The 13,654-nt window shown below is 39.0% G+C and overlaps 1 protein-coding gene across 1 annotated transcript in view; it reads right to left on the bottom strand.

Moving 5' to 3' along the window:
* Window positions 1-7,833: 7,833 nt before the first annotated feature.
* The window catches only part of DCAF17 (DDB1 and CUL4 associated factor 17), a 13,156-nt gene continuing 7,335 nt past the window's right edge, over window positions 7,834-13,654 (bottom strand). Inside the window, exons 9-13 of the mRNA XM_040603861.1 lie at window positions 13,022-13,169; window positions 12,538-12,625; window positions 10,861-10,944; window positions 9,284-9,439; window positions 7,834-8,531 (exon numbers count right to left, since the gene is read on the bottom strand). Coding sequence (XP_040459795.1) covers window positions 8,343-8,531; window positions 9,284-9,439; window positions 10,861-10,944; window positions 12,538-12,625; window positions 13,022-13,169 — 665 coding nt within the window. The 3' untranslated portion in view covers window positions 7,834-8,342. The remainder of the gene's footprint in view (window positions 8,532-9,283; window positions 9,440-10,860; window positions 10,945-12,537; window positions 12,626-13,021; window positions 13,170-13,654) is intronic.

The raw sequence follows: 13,654 nt of genomic DNA, 5'->3' as shown, positions 1-13,654 counted from the left end.
TTGGATCAATGAACACCTGCTTTTGTTAACCATTACTGTGGATAGGTGCCACAGCAGTATGTCATCTCTGTTCTTTTCTACAGCCTCCTTCTCCTGGAGCATGTTTGTCGTGGTTTAACCCTGGCTGGCAACCAAGCACCGCGCAGCCACTTGCTCACTCCCCACTGGTGGGATGGGGGAGAGAATCGTAAAGGTAATAAAACTCGTGGGTTCAGATAAAGACAGTTTAATAGGTAAAGCAAAAGCCGCACACACAAGCAAAGCAAAACAAGGAATTCATCCATCACTTCCCCTGGGCAGGCAGGCGTTCAGCCATCTCCAGGACAGCAGGGCTCCATCACACATAATGGTGACTTGGGAAGACAAATGCCATAATGCCCAATATTTACCTTTTCCTTCTTCTTCCCCCAGTTTATATACTGAGCATGACATCCCATGGTATGGAATATCCCTTTGGCTAGTCTGGGTCAGGTGTCCTGGATGTGTCCCCTCCCAGTTTCTTGTGCCCCTCCAGCCTTTTTGTTGGCAGTCCCTTAGGGTGGTACCTGCTCCAAGTGGAGCCCTAGCTATGAGCCACTGTCTCTCCAGGGCTATGGCTGCTGCAGCATGAACTTATCCACAGCCACAGATGCTTGGAGGTGTACCTTCTCCAGCATGGACTGGTCCTCAGACCACAGTCCCTTTAGAGGCATACCTGCTGTGGCACAGACATGACCATGGCCACAGATGCTTTGAGGTATAGCTGCTCTGGCATGGACTTATTCATGGCCACAGATGCTTTGGGGTGTCCTGCTCCCCCATGGACTCATCTACAGGTCACAGCCCCTTAGACCTGAGTTCACACTGCAGTCCCAGCCTGTCCAGTACAGCAGTGATGCCCTGGCTATCTGCCAGCCCAGGCATTTTGCCATTGCTGTTATCAAAATGTTCCTGGGCACAGCAGAGTAAGATGATAAGCAGTACGGCAGCACAGCAAGCAGCAAAAGCAAAAAGCAGCCACTAACGAGCACTAGGCTCTAATACACAGTAAGGCAAGCCGGCCCTATGGCAAGCACAGACACCTGCCCTGTAATAGCTAAACAGCGACAACAGCTATGAATTTAAACTAGTACATTCCAATCAAATCTGTCATTATCCTGAACCCTTTGAGGCCCACATTGGGTGATGAAAAAGGACTGTCATGGTTTAACCTCAGCTGGCAACCAAGCACCACGCAGCCGCTCTCTCATTCCCCCCTGGTGGGATGGAGGAGAGAATCAGAAGGCTGAGTAATAAAACTCGTAGGTTCAGATAAAGACAGTTTAATAGGTAAAGCAAAAGCTGCACACGCAAGCAAAGCAAAACAAGGAATTCATCAGCCACTTCCCCTGGGCAGGCAGGCGTTCAGCCATGCCTGGGAAAGCAAGGCTCCGTCACGTCTAATGGTTACTCAGGAAGACAAATGCTGTAAGGCCGAATGTCTCCCCCTTCCTTCTTCTTCCCCCAGCTTATTGTATACACTCAGCATGATATTCCATGGTATGCAATATCCCTTTGGCTAGTTGCGGTCAGCTGTCCTGGCTGTGTCCCCTCCCAATTGCTTGTGCCCCTCCAGCCCCTGTCGCTGGCAGGGCCTGAGAAGCTGCAAAGTCCTTGACTTAGTGTAACCACCACTCAGCAACAACCGAAACCACAGTGAGCTACTGACATTGTTCTCACACCGAATCCAGAGCACAGCACTGTGCCAGCTACTAAGAAGAAAATTACCCCTATCCCAGCCGAAACCAGGACAATGTTGATTTTTTCCAGTACAACACCAGCTCTGTCAGCATGGTGCTCCCTCTTAGCAGCTCTGTCAGGACACCATCTCATACACACTTCTTTATCTGCATTGCTGCATTGTCAGATCTAGGAGTAGGATGACTGTGACTTCAGACCTGGAAGAACCTACAAAGCAGACAGACAAAATAAGACCCATAAACCAGACAGAGATTCACAGATTACTTTGAGGAGGATGGAGCGGACCCATGCCTGTAGTGTGGCTGCAGTATGTGGCTGCTTGGCAACTCCTGTCGTTATTGCTAAAGCATTCATGTATTTTGAGGGCAGCAGCCTGGGCATAAATATACATGAATGTTTATCTAAGCAACACACCATGTCACCATAGATCGTTATTTTGTGCTTTTGATGTAACGTTTTTAATACAGGAAGTTGTTTCCAGTGACCGGTAACTTGTCACAGCTGTAGTTAGCATGTGGCTATAGTCTCTTTTACCAGCTACAACTTTATCTCTGTTTTTCCATGCTGGACAAGTCCTTGAAGATCCCAGCCTTAAAACAGGACATTCCAGACGAGTTACAGTCTCCTTCAAAAGATTTGGATGAGTTTTTCAGAAGCCCTGGTGGCTGTTCATCTTGTAAACAAACAAAACTGCTGAGATAGTCCAGCCAGGTTTGCTCTGGCAGCCCATTTCACTGACTCTTGTGGAAGCTTTAGAAACTAGTCCCTCAGAAGTTACCTTACCAGGAGTAACGCTGACCAATGAGCTTAGGTAGTTAGTGTTTCAGTGGCACAAACAAACCAGAATGATCCTTTCACTCTTTTTAGCACTGAGTTCCATGTCTAAGCAGCAGAACCATTTGACCTTTGCTTTTGAGGGCATTACTTACTTATCTTTGCAAAAATTGTGACTGTTGAATGGGACCCTTCCTAGAAATAATCTTTTTGTACTTTCCACCCTGGAGAGAGCTTTCACTGAAATAGCATAAGGTACGCAGTGCAGCTTTTGTCCAAAATTCTATACTAGTTATAGGCCAGTCATTACTACCTGTGCAATGAAACTCTTTATTGTCCTTCAATCTGTAGACAATTTGCTTCTGTGAGTTATGAAATACTTTTCTAATAAAGTATTTTGTAAAATTTTTTGAAAATTGTGGAACTGTGGGGCAGTAGTTGGAACTGCCAAAGCAAGACTGTAAAATTTTACGGCTTGCACTTTTTATTTGGCTTGTGCTTTCTCATTTTCTTGCCCATTGCTCAGCAGCCTTGTCAGTGAATATGTACTCAACGACAAGACAGGATGTGCAATCTTTTTATGCTCTAAGCAAATCTTTTCAAGAGAGACCAGTCCTTCCCAGATCCCTAGGCACTGTCTGGGAAACTCCTCCTACATTTATCAAATACAAACAGAGACAGTGGTAGCACTTCTGGGATCCCATTTTTGCCTCTCTGGCCAGATAGCTGATCATTGAAACATCATGGTGAAGTAGAAAATAAAAAGTGATTTTGTTGAAGCAGAAATGCTGGAAGTATGCTGATTTGGCCACAAAACAAATGTTTATAAGACAGTTATAAAACCAAGCCAGCTTCCAGGCGGTAGAAAGAAAGGGCAATGGCATTCCAGAGGGCTAAACAGATCTCAGCCCAGGAGCATGCAAATGCACTGTGACCATGCTGCAAGTTGCATGTTAGAGGCAGGCAACACACGTACGTACCCAAAGCTGAGACTAAATGCAGATCCAGAAGATAATCAGGAAAACTGTCAATGTGTGAGTCTGAATGTGGGGCATCCAAGCAAACACATTAACAGATGATTTTCCCCATCTGGCTTCTGGCAAGCAGCTGTTGCTGGGGGCTGGCTGGTGACCCTGAAATCCTGTGGATCACGTGGAGTGCATTGCTGCTCCTGCAGCATCTCAAGTACGCCAGAGCTCTTGAGCCACTCTGCAGAGTAATTCCAGGGAATTTTATCTTCCCCTTCCACGCTTCTTTTATCTTTTCCCGAGAAGAATGTGCATGTATTCTTCTCTAAAAATGTAATATTCCTAAGAACACCATATTCCTTACCCACTCAGACAGGAATAAGGCATGTATACTCCTAGTTTACTAGGATGTTGTTAAGCTGTACCAGCCAAAGCAGTTCTTACAATTGTTATTACTGTAACTCTTCACTCTGCTGTTATTACTGTAACTCTTCACTCTGCTAGGATACCTAGTTCCTTTTATTTTTTTAAAAAACATATTTTTGTATTCATTTTATTCTCCTGTCATCCGAAGCAAGCAGTCTGACTACTTTAAATTTATTTAATCTATAAACATTAAAATGCATTGATAGAAAATTCTTTTGGAGCTCCTGAAGGTTATTTCGGTCATAATTTTGGTCAGCAAAGCAGAAACAAATACTAAAGTTATAGTTGTGTAAATGCCAAGTCTACCAACCAGAGTCAAGTGGTCCTCTCTGAAAATCTGAGATTGTGAAATAGCTGCAAAACCAGGATGTTCGGTTAAAGATCTCTAACATTGGTTTAAATACTGGTAAACTTGCTTCCTTCTTTCAGTGCTCATAACCTACTCAGTCTGCCTACCACGAGAGACACCTGGAATTCATGTTGATACACAGAAACTTTCTTCAAGTATGAACAGGGCTATTTGGCAATTACTATACTATTCATCCATTACTCAAAAGTAACATTTTTGCAGGAAGTGTCTGGGTTCTTTTTTTAAATTTCTTCAGTTCATGGAGATAAATAAAAGATTTAGAAAAGGATCAGATATGCCATGAAATTATTAGTAGTGAGGCAATGTGACATACATATCAGATCAATTCACACACCTTCCAGAAAATAAGCTCTTTCAAGGTTTTGTGCTGGTGACTGTAGCAGTACTTGGCAGTTATGAAAGAGCTCAGTCACTGTTTTAGAAACTGTCATGTGGTTCAGCCTTAGAAAACCATGTTTTGACAACTACTTCCCCTTTTTCGTTGCTATCATTTAGATTTTGTACATTTTGGCAACAGCAGAAAGCTTGGATCAAACAACCCTAGGTGAAACCCAACAGGAATTCACTAGTCTGTGACTTTTTTACTTAATAGACCAACATTTTCCCTTTTGCAGGCAGAGTGCCCGGAGACTTTGCTTTAAGCAGCTAACAGCAGCTCCTCACAACTGTTCTTTAAGAAAACACCCAGTCTACATGCCACGCTATATGGGTGTCCTTCTTAGCAGGCATTCCTAACAGCAATCTTTAACATAACTAGGCAGCAAACCGATTTGTTTATTAGCTGTTCCATCGTGTGGGATAGCTGTCACAGTTCCATAAGGAAAAAAAATGTTCCTCGCTGGTGAATTTTTGGCAGTCTTCAGTTGCTGTTAAGTAATATAAATGGTATTTTTCTCAATAACAAGAGGAAAATAAAAGACAAAAATGAGAATAAAATCAGAAAGAAACTGTGCTGTTAAAGTAACTGGATAATTTCAGAAAAAAAGAATAAAGAAACATTTCTCCACACTGAAAATGCAGAAAGTTTGGGTGAGGTTACCTAATTGAGATTGTTGGCAAAAGTGGCTAAGATCCCTCCAATCCTATGTTTGCAGTACACATTTGAGAATCTTTACTCATGTTAACAGTTCATATAGATATTGACATTTTCATACATACACACATATATTTTCTTTTTTCCTTAGGTATCTAGTCCTAGTGAAAATAATGGAAGCATGAGCTTTCCAGCTTCAAGCTTTTAAAATACGTACTCGGTCCAGTTACTCGAGACTGCATTTGATCTAATTACGTGAGGCTTTACCTGCAGGCTCTGGAAGCCGTGGCGGGAGGGGTAAGTGCCCCCTGAAACACACAAGAAATAAGGGAACTCAGCATGTCACTCCAATAGTTCCTTAGTCCAATTTTTTGTAGAACTGAAAACTGTCAGTAAATGGGTTTCCTAATCATAAAGCAGTTAGCTACTGCCTGTGAAAAGTGAAGAATATTTTGTCTTCTGTATTTTATTCATTTTAATTTCTGAACGTATAAATGCAAAGTAAACCGCATTTGAAGAAGTTTCTCCCGTTTTTCCAAAGCCATTTTGTTTGTCTTTTCTTGTACTAATGTCACACTTCAGTGCTTGCAGAGATAATTATGCTGGGCATGTGCAGAAGAATAATTTTTCCTCTGTAATGGAAACCACAGGAGTATCCTCAGAATTTCTCCACTTTACAAATACTGTTATTCTTTAGCATACTGAATTATTCAGATTGTGTAAGAGATTTCCAAGTACCTAATTTACATTGTGAAAAAGAGAAAGATAAGTGCTCTAGAATCATCATAAAAAGACAAAAAACTGTAGGTCTACAGGTCAGGCCTAATGCATTTATTCAAATTTCGTATCAATTTGATACTGCACAATAGTACAGCCCTGCCAGCAACAGTGACCACAAGTGCTTACATATAAAATCTCCCAGCAAAGTACTACTTTTTTTTTTGGTGGATGGGTTTTGTTTAAAAAATTTAACTTGAAATAAAAGCTGTTGATTCAGGTGGGCTACCACCAAGTATGCAGGTATTTGTGTTTGGTTTGGATACAGGGCTATTTTTAACAATGTAAAAACCTACTGGTTTGTGGTCAGGATTTTCCTACCGTTTAAACAGAAGTTTATTTTTAGAATTTTCTGGGGCTCTGCATAGGCATGAAAGCAATGCTGCTGTTCACAGCTTGAAAAGCACAGTCCATAAGCATTTAGTGATTCTGCTTCTGTGATGAGTCCCAGCCCGTTCCTATGTAGACTGTGAATATACTCTTAGAAGTGTTCAGGGCTAGTCATTCTGGATTCTCTATCCTTAAACGGCTTTCAAGGTGTTCTAAAGTAAACAGAAACACCTCTCCTGTTTCTGAATGAAAACGTCTGTGTGTGACATTCTAGGATGGAACATCTGCCATTATCTGTAGTGCAGCAACACACTATATAGAGGGACAGAATTTCTTACACAAAGCCCATAATCTTCATCAAAGTCTGGACTGCCTTTCAGTCATTATAAATTGCTGCATGTTTCAAAAGATGGACACTGATGTACAGTTGTTGATTTAGCAGGATATCACTGCAAAATTCTGCAATAATTTAAAAATAAGTCACTGGAAATTATAGCAAACTCTCAAAAGCTACAGCTGATCTTCATGAGCAATATTGCACTACTTAATAAACAATGAGGTTTAAATGTCTTGCTCCAGGAGGTACTGCTTTAATAATCCAAACAGAAATGAGCATAAAATAGCAGTATCTGCTTAAGAGTTGGATTTTCTGCCCAAGAGTACAGATTCATATTAGTTTTTACCTTCGTATCTTACTTCTATAGTAGCAGATAACAGACAGGTGCTCTTTCCTGGTTGAAAAATTATGGAAGCTAGGGTGGAAGTAGTGCTGCTGCTGCTCTTTATTTCTACTGTTGTTTCATCACTTTCGATGTCCTTTATGTGTGGGTTTTTTTTTTCCCACAACTGTATTTCACTTTTTCTTCTGTATTACACTTTTTATAAAAAATTGCAATAGGTAATTTTTATAATACTTCTAGAGCTCTTCACTGCTGCATCAGCTAGAATGATCCACACTTTATTAGTAAAGCTTACACGGAAAAGAAACATTTGCGTTTAGAATTACCATGCTCATGATAATGGCGGTGGGTAGCAAGAAATCAGATGGTGTTCATCCCTCCAAGAGCTAATCTCCTGAGCCCATCTTCAGCTTGCCTTTGGAAACACTCTTTATCACCACAACGACTGCAGCCTGTGTTCTGTTGTGGGTGTTTTTTAATTTAAAATGAAAGCTTGCATTCTGCAGAATCTGAATATACCACATGGAACTCCTGTGTATCAGACAGGCTGCACACACGGATCAGGCTGAGCATCTGGTAGTTTTGGCTCAGACTGAACAACTCCTGACCCTGGATACAGGGAGCACCAGATAATTGCTTGGGTATATATATACATGTATATATATACACGTATATATACACACATCTCTCTCTCTCTAAAAACCATATATAAATATATAGTTATAAAAATATGTAAAGATACATAAGAAAGGCTGTAAAAATACATGATTTATTAATACTTCTCTTTAAGCCAAATTAAACACAACCAGAAAACCTGAATTATTTCATTTCTCACAAAACCAACAGGATTTTTTAAAAGTGGTTTAATGGTAACTCTACCATTTTCATATTACAGATAAAATTTATGCTATACAGTTTTACACACTTTAATTAACAGTCTGTATTAAAGTTGCATAGGTAAAACCTCATAAGACAGATCACAGCAGATGGTAGGTTACCTTTCTCCTTGATGTCCAGTATTTCAACCCAATTGCTGAAGAGAAGCAATAAATGCTACATCTAGCATCAATGATGAACTGGTAAATACATGAAAAGCCATAATGGACAAAAGTACAACGTTACAGAGAAAAAAGAAACAAAACCTGATGCAGTAGTATGAAATGTTAAGATTAAATCCTGCCTGCAAACCAGCAGTTGACTAATTTATATGTATGAAGTCCTTAAATAATATCCAAATTGAAATCTCTGTAGTTGTTGTTTATGGCTTAAATATATTCAAAAATTCTCCCTCCTTTTTTGCAAAATGCTCTTTCTGTTTTTTCATGGCTTGAACATTCATCATCTTTTGCAGTATCACAGACCATTTGGTAAACGTAACAACTGAACCTCCTGTTAGGCTTCTGTTCTATATGTAATACAAGGTCTTTGTCAAAGTAAACTTCATGACTGTAAGTCTGAAATGAAAAAAAAGAAATTCTGATTGTAGTCGCTATTGCCACAACTTGCTAATACACATACCAGTTTCCTTGGGGAACAAAAGAAATATTTAACCCTGGTGACCTCCATGATCAGACAGAAATTTTGTATGGATACACACAGACCGCTCTTCCAGATAAAGGACAGATTTTGTAAACTTAAGAGGTTTCCCACATGCCTATTTTAAGAACCTAAATATAATTCAGAGCATCTGATTTAAGATCCTAAGTTGCCCATGCGGTCAATGATAAAAGAGGTGCCAAAGGTGCTGAATATTTCAGACCATCTATACTGGATGTCCACCTGAGCTTGGACTGCATAAACAGCCCCTTCCATCTCTCCAAATGTGAGATCCATGCTTAATTCTATGCATGAATAGTCCAAGTTAGTGAGACTATTTATAAAGTTAAAAAGTTAAGCTGACATAACTAGTCAGAGCATGAGTAATGACACTGACAATAGTTCAGAAATATATAAGGACAACCCCTCCCCCAACCAAAAAGTAAACAAATCTACCAACAAAAAAATCTTAATTTCAAAACATGGAGATTTTCAACTACTGTCTGATAGAATACTTATAATTTTTGAGTTACAATATTATTTTGTACAGATCTCATCTCTAGTACTTGGCAACACTATTTATTTATCTACTTGACATATGAACAAATAAAGGTAGGTAAATGGGTATGGGGAAATGTTAGCGTAAACAAAAGACAGGAATTATTCTCACCACATCCCAGGACTCCAGTAATGGAATACTCTTAAGTAGAATTCCACGTTCATTACAATGCAAGTCAAGGTGAGCTCTTCCATCAGCTCCTATCTGAGTAACTGCCACAGTGGATAACAAATCCAATTCATCTTCATAGTCCACAATTTTGAATGTCTTAGGAAAAACAAAACCTCGTTTACAAAACAAACATAAATTCACATTCCCCTCTACATAAACTGCATAGCTGTTCTTCTTTCAGATGAGAGCAGAATTGGAAAAATTGTAGTTCTTGTCTTCTGGTCTGATAAGATGACTTTGCCAGCCTGATACCCAACAGACATCCTTCCCAACATAAGTTGCCCAACATATTTCAGCAAAATACCTTAAGACAACAGAGAAGAAGTGATGTTCTGAAAAATCCTAGTGTGCAAGTAGATGTATTTTTTTATATATATGTCATACAGGAAATAGAAAAAAGTGCTTTGAAAATGGTAGAAGAAACATTTAAACTCCACGCCCTCTCCTGAAGCAGACATGTTCAAGAAAGAGTAGCTTAAAACCATTGCTGGTTTTGAGGGGACGGGTTTATTAGGGTAATTCCAGTCACAAGAACACCTTTATGTTCTGCTGAGAGCTCTCTCACGCTCTGCAGAGTAGTGACAGTGAACAACTAAGACCAAAAAGCGAAGATTGTGAACTGCCTTAACTGCCTCTATCTCACTGTCATGAACCTGGTAACACACTCTTTAAATTCAAGCCAGTCTTTTTCTTCCAAACTGGAAAAATAGATATTGGAACCACAAATAAAGTGTAACAGCAAGAAAAAAAGTAGTGCACAGACTAATTTTTTTTCCTTTTTTTAAAAAAGTGGATAGAAATGAACCTTAAGGGTTGTATTGGACTGTCCTGTATTTTTACCATAGGAAAATCCACTTCCTCAGAAAAAAGTCAGTGCCAGAAACTGATAAATTTTAACTGTTGTGCTTATGTTAATTACAGCTCCAGCTCTAGCTAGAGAGCTAAAAAATGTTCTTCACAACCTTTCGAAGACTCAACATAAAGGCATGTGGTGTTTTCACTCTCAAGAAGCAGTTACTTCAAGGAAAAATGTTAAATACCTTATCCTGCAATCTAATCAAAGTAATTGGGAGAGAAAAATATAGTTTAGAGATACTATGTCAAAGACTAAAGGAACCTAAAGCAGCGGAAAAAAAATAAATATGTTTCATAAAATGTTTCATAATAAATGTTTAAAGGATATGCTTAAATGGAGAGAAGTGTAATGGTTCATCACATTAACATCTCATTTCTGTGCCACTGAAATTGCATGGAGTTATGACTGTATCATGGGGCATAGATCAGTTCTTAAAAGAAAGAGACTATCCAAAGCGCACATGCCAACCAAGGAGAAAAGATGACAGACAGAGAGGGGAAATAAAGTAATCAGAAGTTAAGAAGACAGACACAGAAGAGAAATACAGAACTCAAAGATTAACACAGCTAATGGTTACAGCCACTACATCTGACACAAGAATGACTTCTGACTACCTAAACATCTTAATCCATGAAATGCTTTTACTCACTACATCAGTTACCTCTTGTTCTGGGTCATCATCCAGCAAGTTAAAACGCTTTTTCACTACCCGACCAGAAGCTGTTACAGTAACAGCACTGTTCACCTTTGGAGAAAAAGAAAAATGTGGCTCTAGACTTTGGAGCATTTTAGTTCCTTCCTATCTATTTGACAATGTATCTATTTCATGCCTATTGCTTCCTGACCTTGTTTTAATCTCAGCTCTTGTTTTACTCACTAGCTATGTATGGCCTTAGTCCTGCTATCTCTTCTTTATGAGGGTTCATGAACTCATTGGCTTTAGTTGAGATACTACTGATGTTTAGTTATATTCAGAGGTTCTCGGTCCTGCAGAGGTGGCAAAGGTTCTCAGCTACCATAATTTTGAGAAAGGAAGTGACTGGAGCCAAGATGCTGCAATGAGAATTAATACAGCTGAGTCACTACCCATTTGTTTCTTAAACTCTTACTTACAGAAGACAGGAAAGTAGTATCTTAAATCACCACAGCTGCTTCCACTGAGCTTCATTAACACCAGAAAAATTCAAAACTGGAGTATCAGTCTTGGAAGTCAAAAGGAAAAGGCACAGCACAGACCAGCTTAGTACTTATATTTTTGCTCTTATTGCAACAGAAGTTATCTAAACAAATGCTAACAACAACAAAAAAATGGTATGGCAAGTCATTAGATGACAACACTTATCCTTTCTGAATTCAGCAGGTTTTATTCCTAAGTTACTGTACATTGTTAAAGACACAAAGATTTCTTCTGCAGAAGCTTCGAAATCAGTATTACTGATTTCCAGGGACTTTACAGTACTAATAAACTATAAAAACTTGCTTCTATGTAAGACATAATTTTATATGCTGAAGCAAAATGACAGTTCCAGGCACTGCCAAAAAATCTTCTCCACGAGTGTGCTCTTTAACCTTTTTGACATTTAGATTATCTTTGTGATTTTTTTTGTCACAAAAGACTTCATGAAACAACCAAGGTGATTTAACAGCTCATTATCCCCTCACCACTTGGTTCTACCTTTCTGCACTCTTCTGACCTACTGATGATTCAGTTATGTTCCGTTCCAGCTCCAGTTAACCTCACCAAGTGAGCTGGAAAGTACTCACCTCTTCTGCTGGGTTATAATTCTATTATTTCAGTGTCTGATTTGGTTCACCAAGGGTTAGATGAATGCCAAACCTGTCCCAAGGGGGTGACAGGTATCTATGGCCAGGACAAGAAACAGACTTTTGGAAGCTATGTACTGTCTTTGTTGCTTTACGAAGACTTACCCCTAAGTTACAAGAGACTTCAAATATTTCTAAGCATTTGTATGATCAACTTACCTGAGCACCAGAGATGCGCACAATTATCACCTGGTGGCACCTTCTTTTGAAGGAAATCTGTCACCATCTTCTAAGAATTTACTGTTTTATATCAGTGATACATGTATACTGCACACCATAAAGAATGCCAAAAACTAAGGAACAGACTGGAGGTTTCAGAAAGCTATCCTGAACGTGTTACTGTTTTCAAGATTTGTTTCGTACATGTTAAAGTCCAATGAAGATACACAATGTCTTTCAATAAACTTTGAATTAAGCCCATAAAACACAGTGATTACTCACATAGGCAAAACCCCTGCAAAACCCCTGAGTATTGCTCAAAATCGTATGTTGTGATCTTGGACTTTAAACTCACACAGTTTTCTCTGTTGGCCACAACCGTAAAATCTTCTGCAATCTCCATTTGATCTGTATTATTTTTAACTTCCTTAAGCTTCAAGACTCTACAAAAGAAAACAGAAATGACAAAATAAATCATGTATTCAAATCCACCTACTACAACAATTCTATATTTATAATTTTAAAAAATCAGGTATATTAAAACACCAGAAAAAACTGAAATGAAATTACATTATTTTTGTAATTTATATTTATCAGTGAAATTTTAACAGAGTGGTCCTTGAACATTTTTCATATCAAAATCTAGTGTTGTCTGCTAGTGCCCACAGTCATCACGTAGAAATCTGCAGCCAGAACTTCTGATTCTAAAAAAATTAATCAACTTTAGTTTCTAGGCCTTGATGAGTGTTTTGTCTTGCAAATTGTCAAACTACTGAATCCATGCAGTTATGCAACTCTTCCTCTAATGAAAATAAGATTTGAGAAAAAAAGATTCATACTTTATCAAATCTGGTCCCACGTGGATTATTCTACCTGACATATCTGGGTGGAAATATATCCAATCAGGTTCCAGCGAACAGCATTTCATATCCTGTATGCCATTTTTTGCCTGAAGAAGGAAGGGAAATCTTAGAATATTAGTATTTCAAAAGTCTCACAGATCTAATCGAAGAGGAAACACTGAGCTCCTCTCCACGTACCTCTGAAGGTTTTAAAGTATTGCCCCTAATCATGACCATAAAGCATGGCAGTGGAACAGTAATAATGAGGATGATAATAATAACAACAACTCAGTTCCAATTCTCAAGATAATCCATGGAACAGGTTCAACTTTTTTAATATGCAATAAACAATGAACTTGTACCACAGCTATACATGGTCCTATCTCTTCTGAAACTAAGCAAAATAAAGATTTAGACTCACTCTACAGATACTGCAACAATTCCAGCAATTTGACTGTCAAAGACACGAGATGTGTCAAGACACGAGAAAAGCATTACCACAAAGTTTGACTTGAGCTTCAAACCTCATGCTCAGCCTCTTTTGTGCAAGTTATTTCTGGAACATGTAAGCCTGGGATAGGTTGTGATTTCAGCTGCAAGCTGGTCAGAATCTTGGGATATTGGTAGTGG

The sequence above is a fragment of the Falco naumanni genome, chromosome 8 (genome assembly GCF_017639655.2).
Source record: "Falco naumanni isolate bFalNau1 chromosome 8, bFalNau1.pat, whole genome shotgun sequence".
NCBI lineage: Eukaryota > Metazoa > Chordata > Aves > Falconiformes > Falconidae > Falco > Falco naumanni.
The sequence above is the reverse complement of the archived record's forward strand: the minus strand, read 5'-3'. Positions and strand labels throughout refer to the sequence as shown.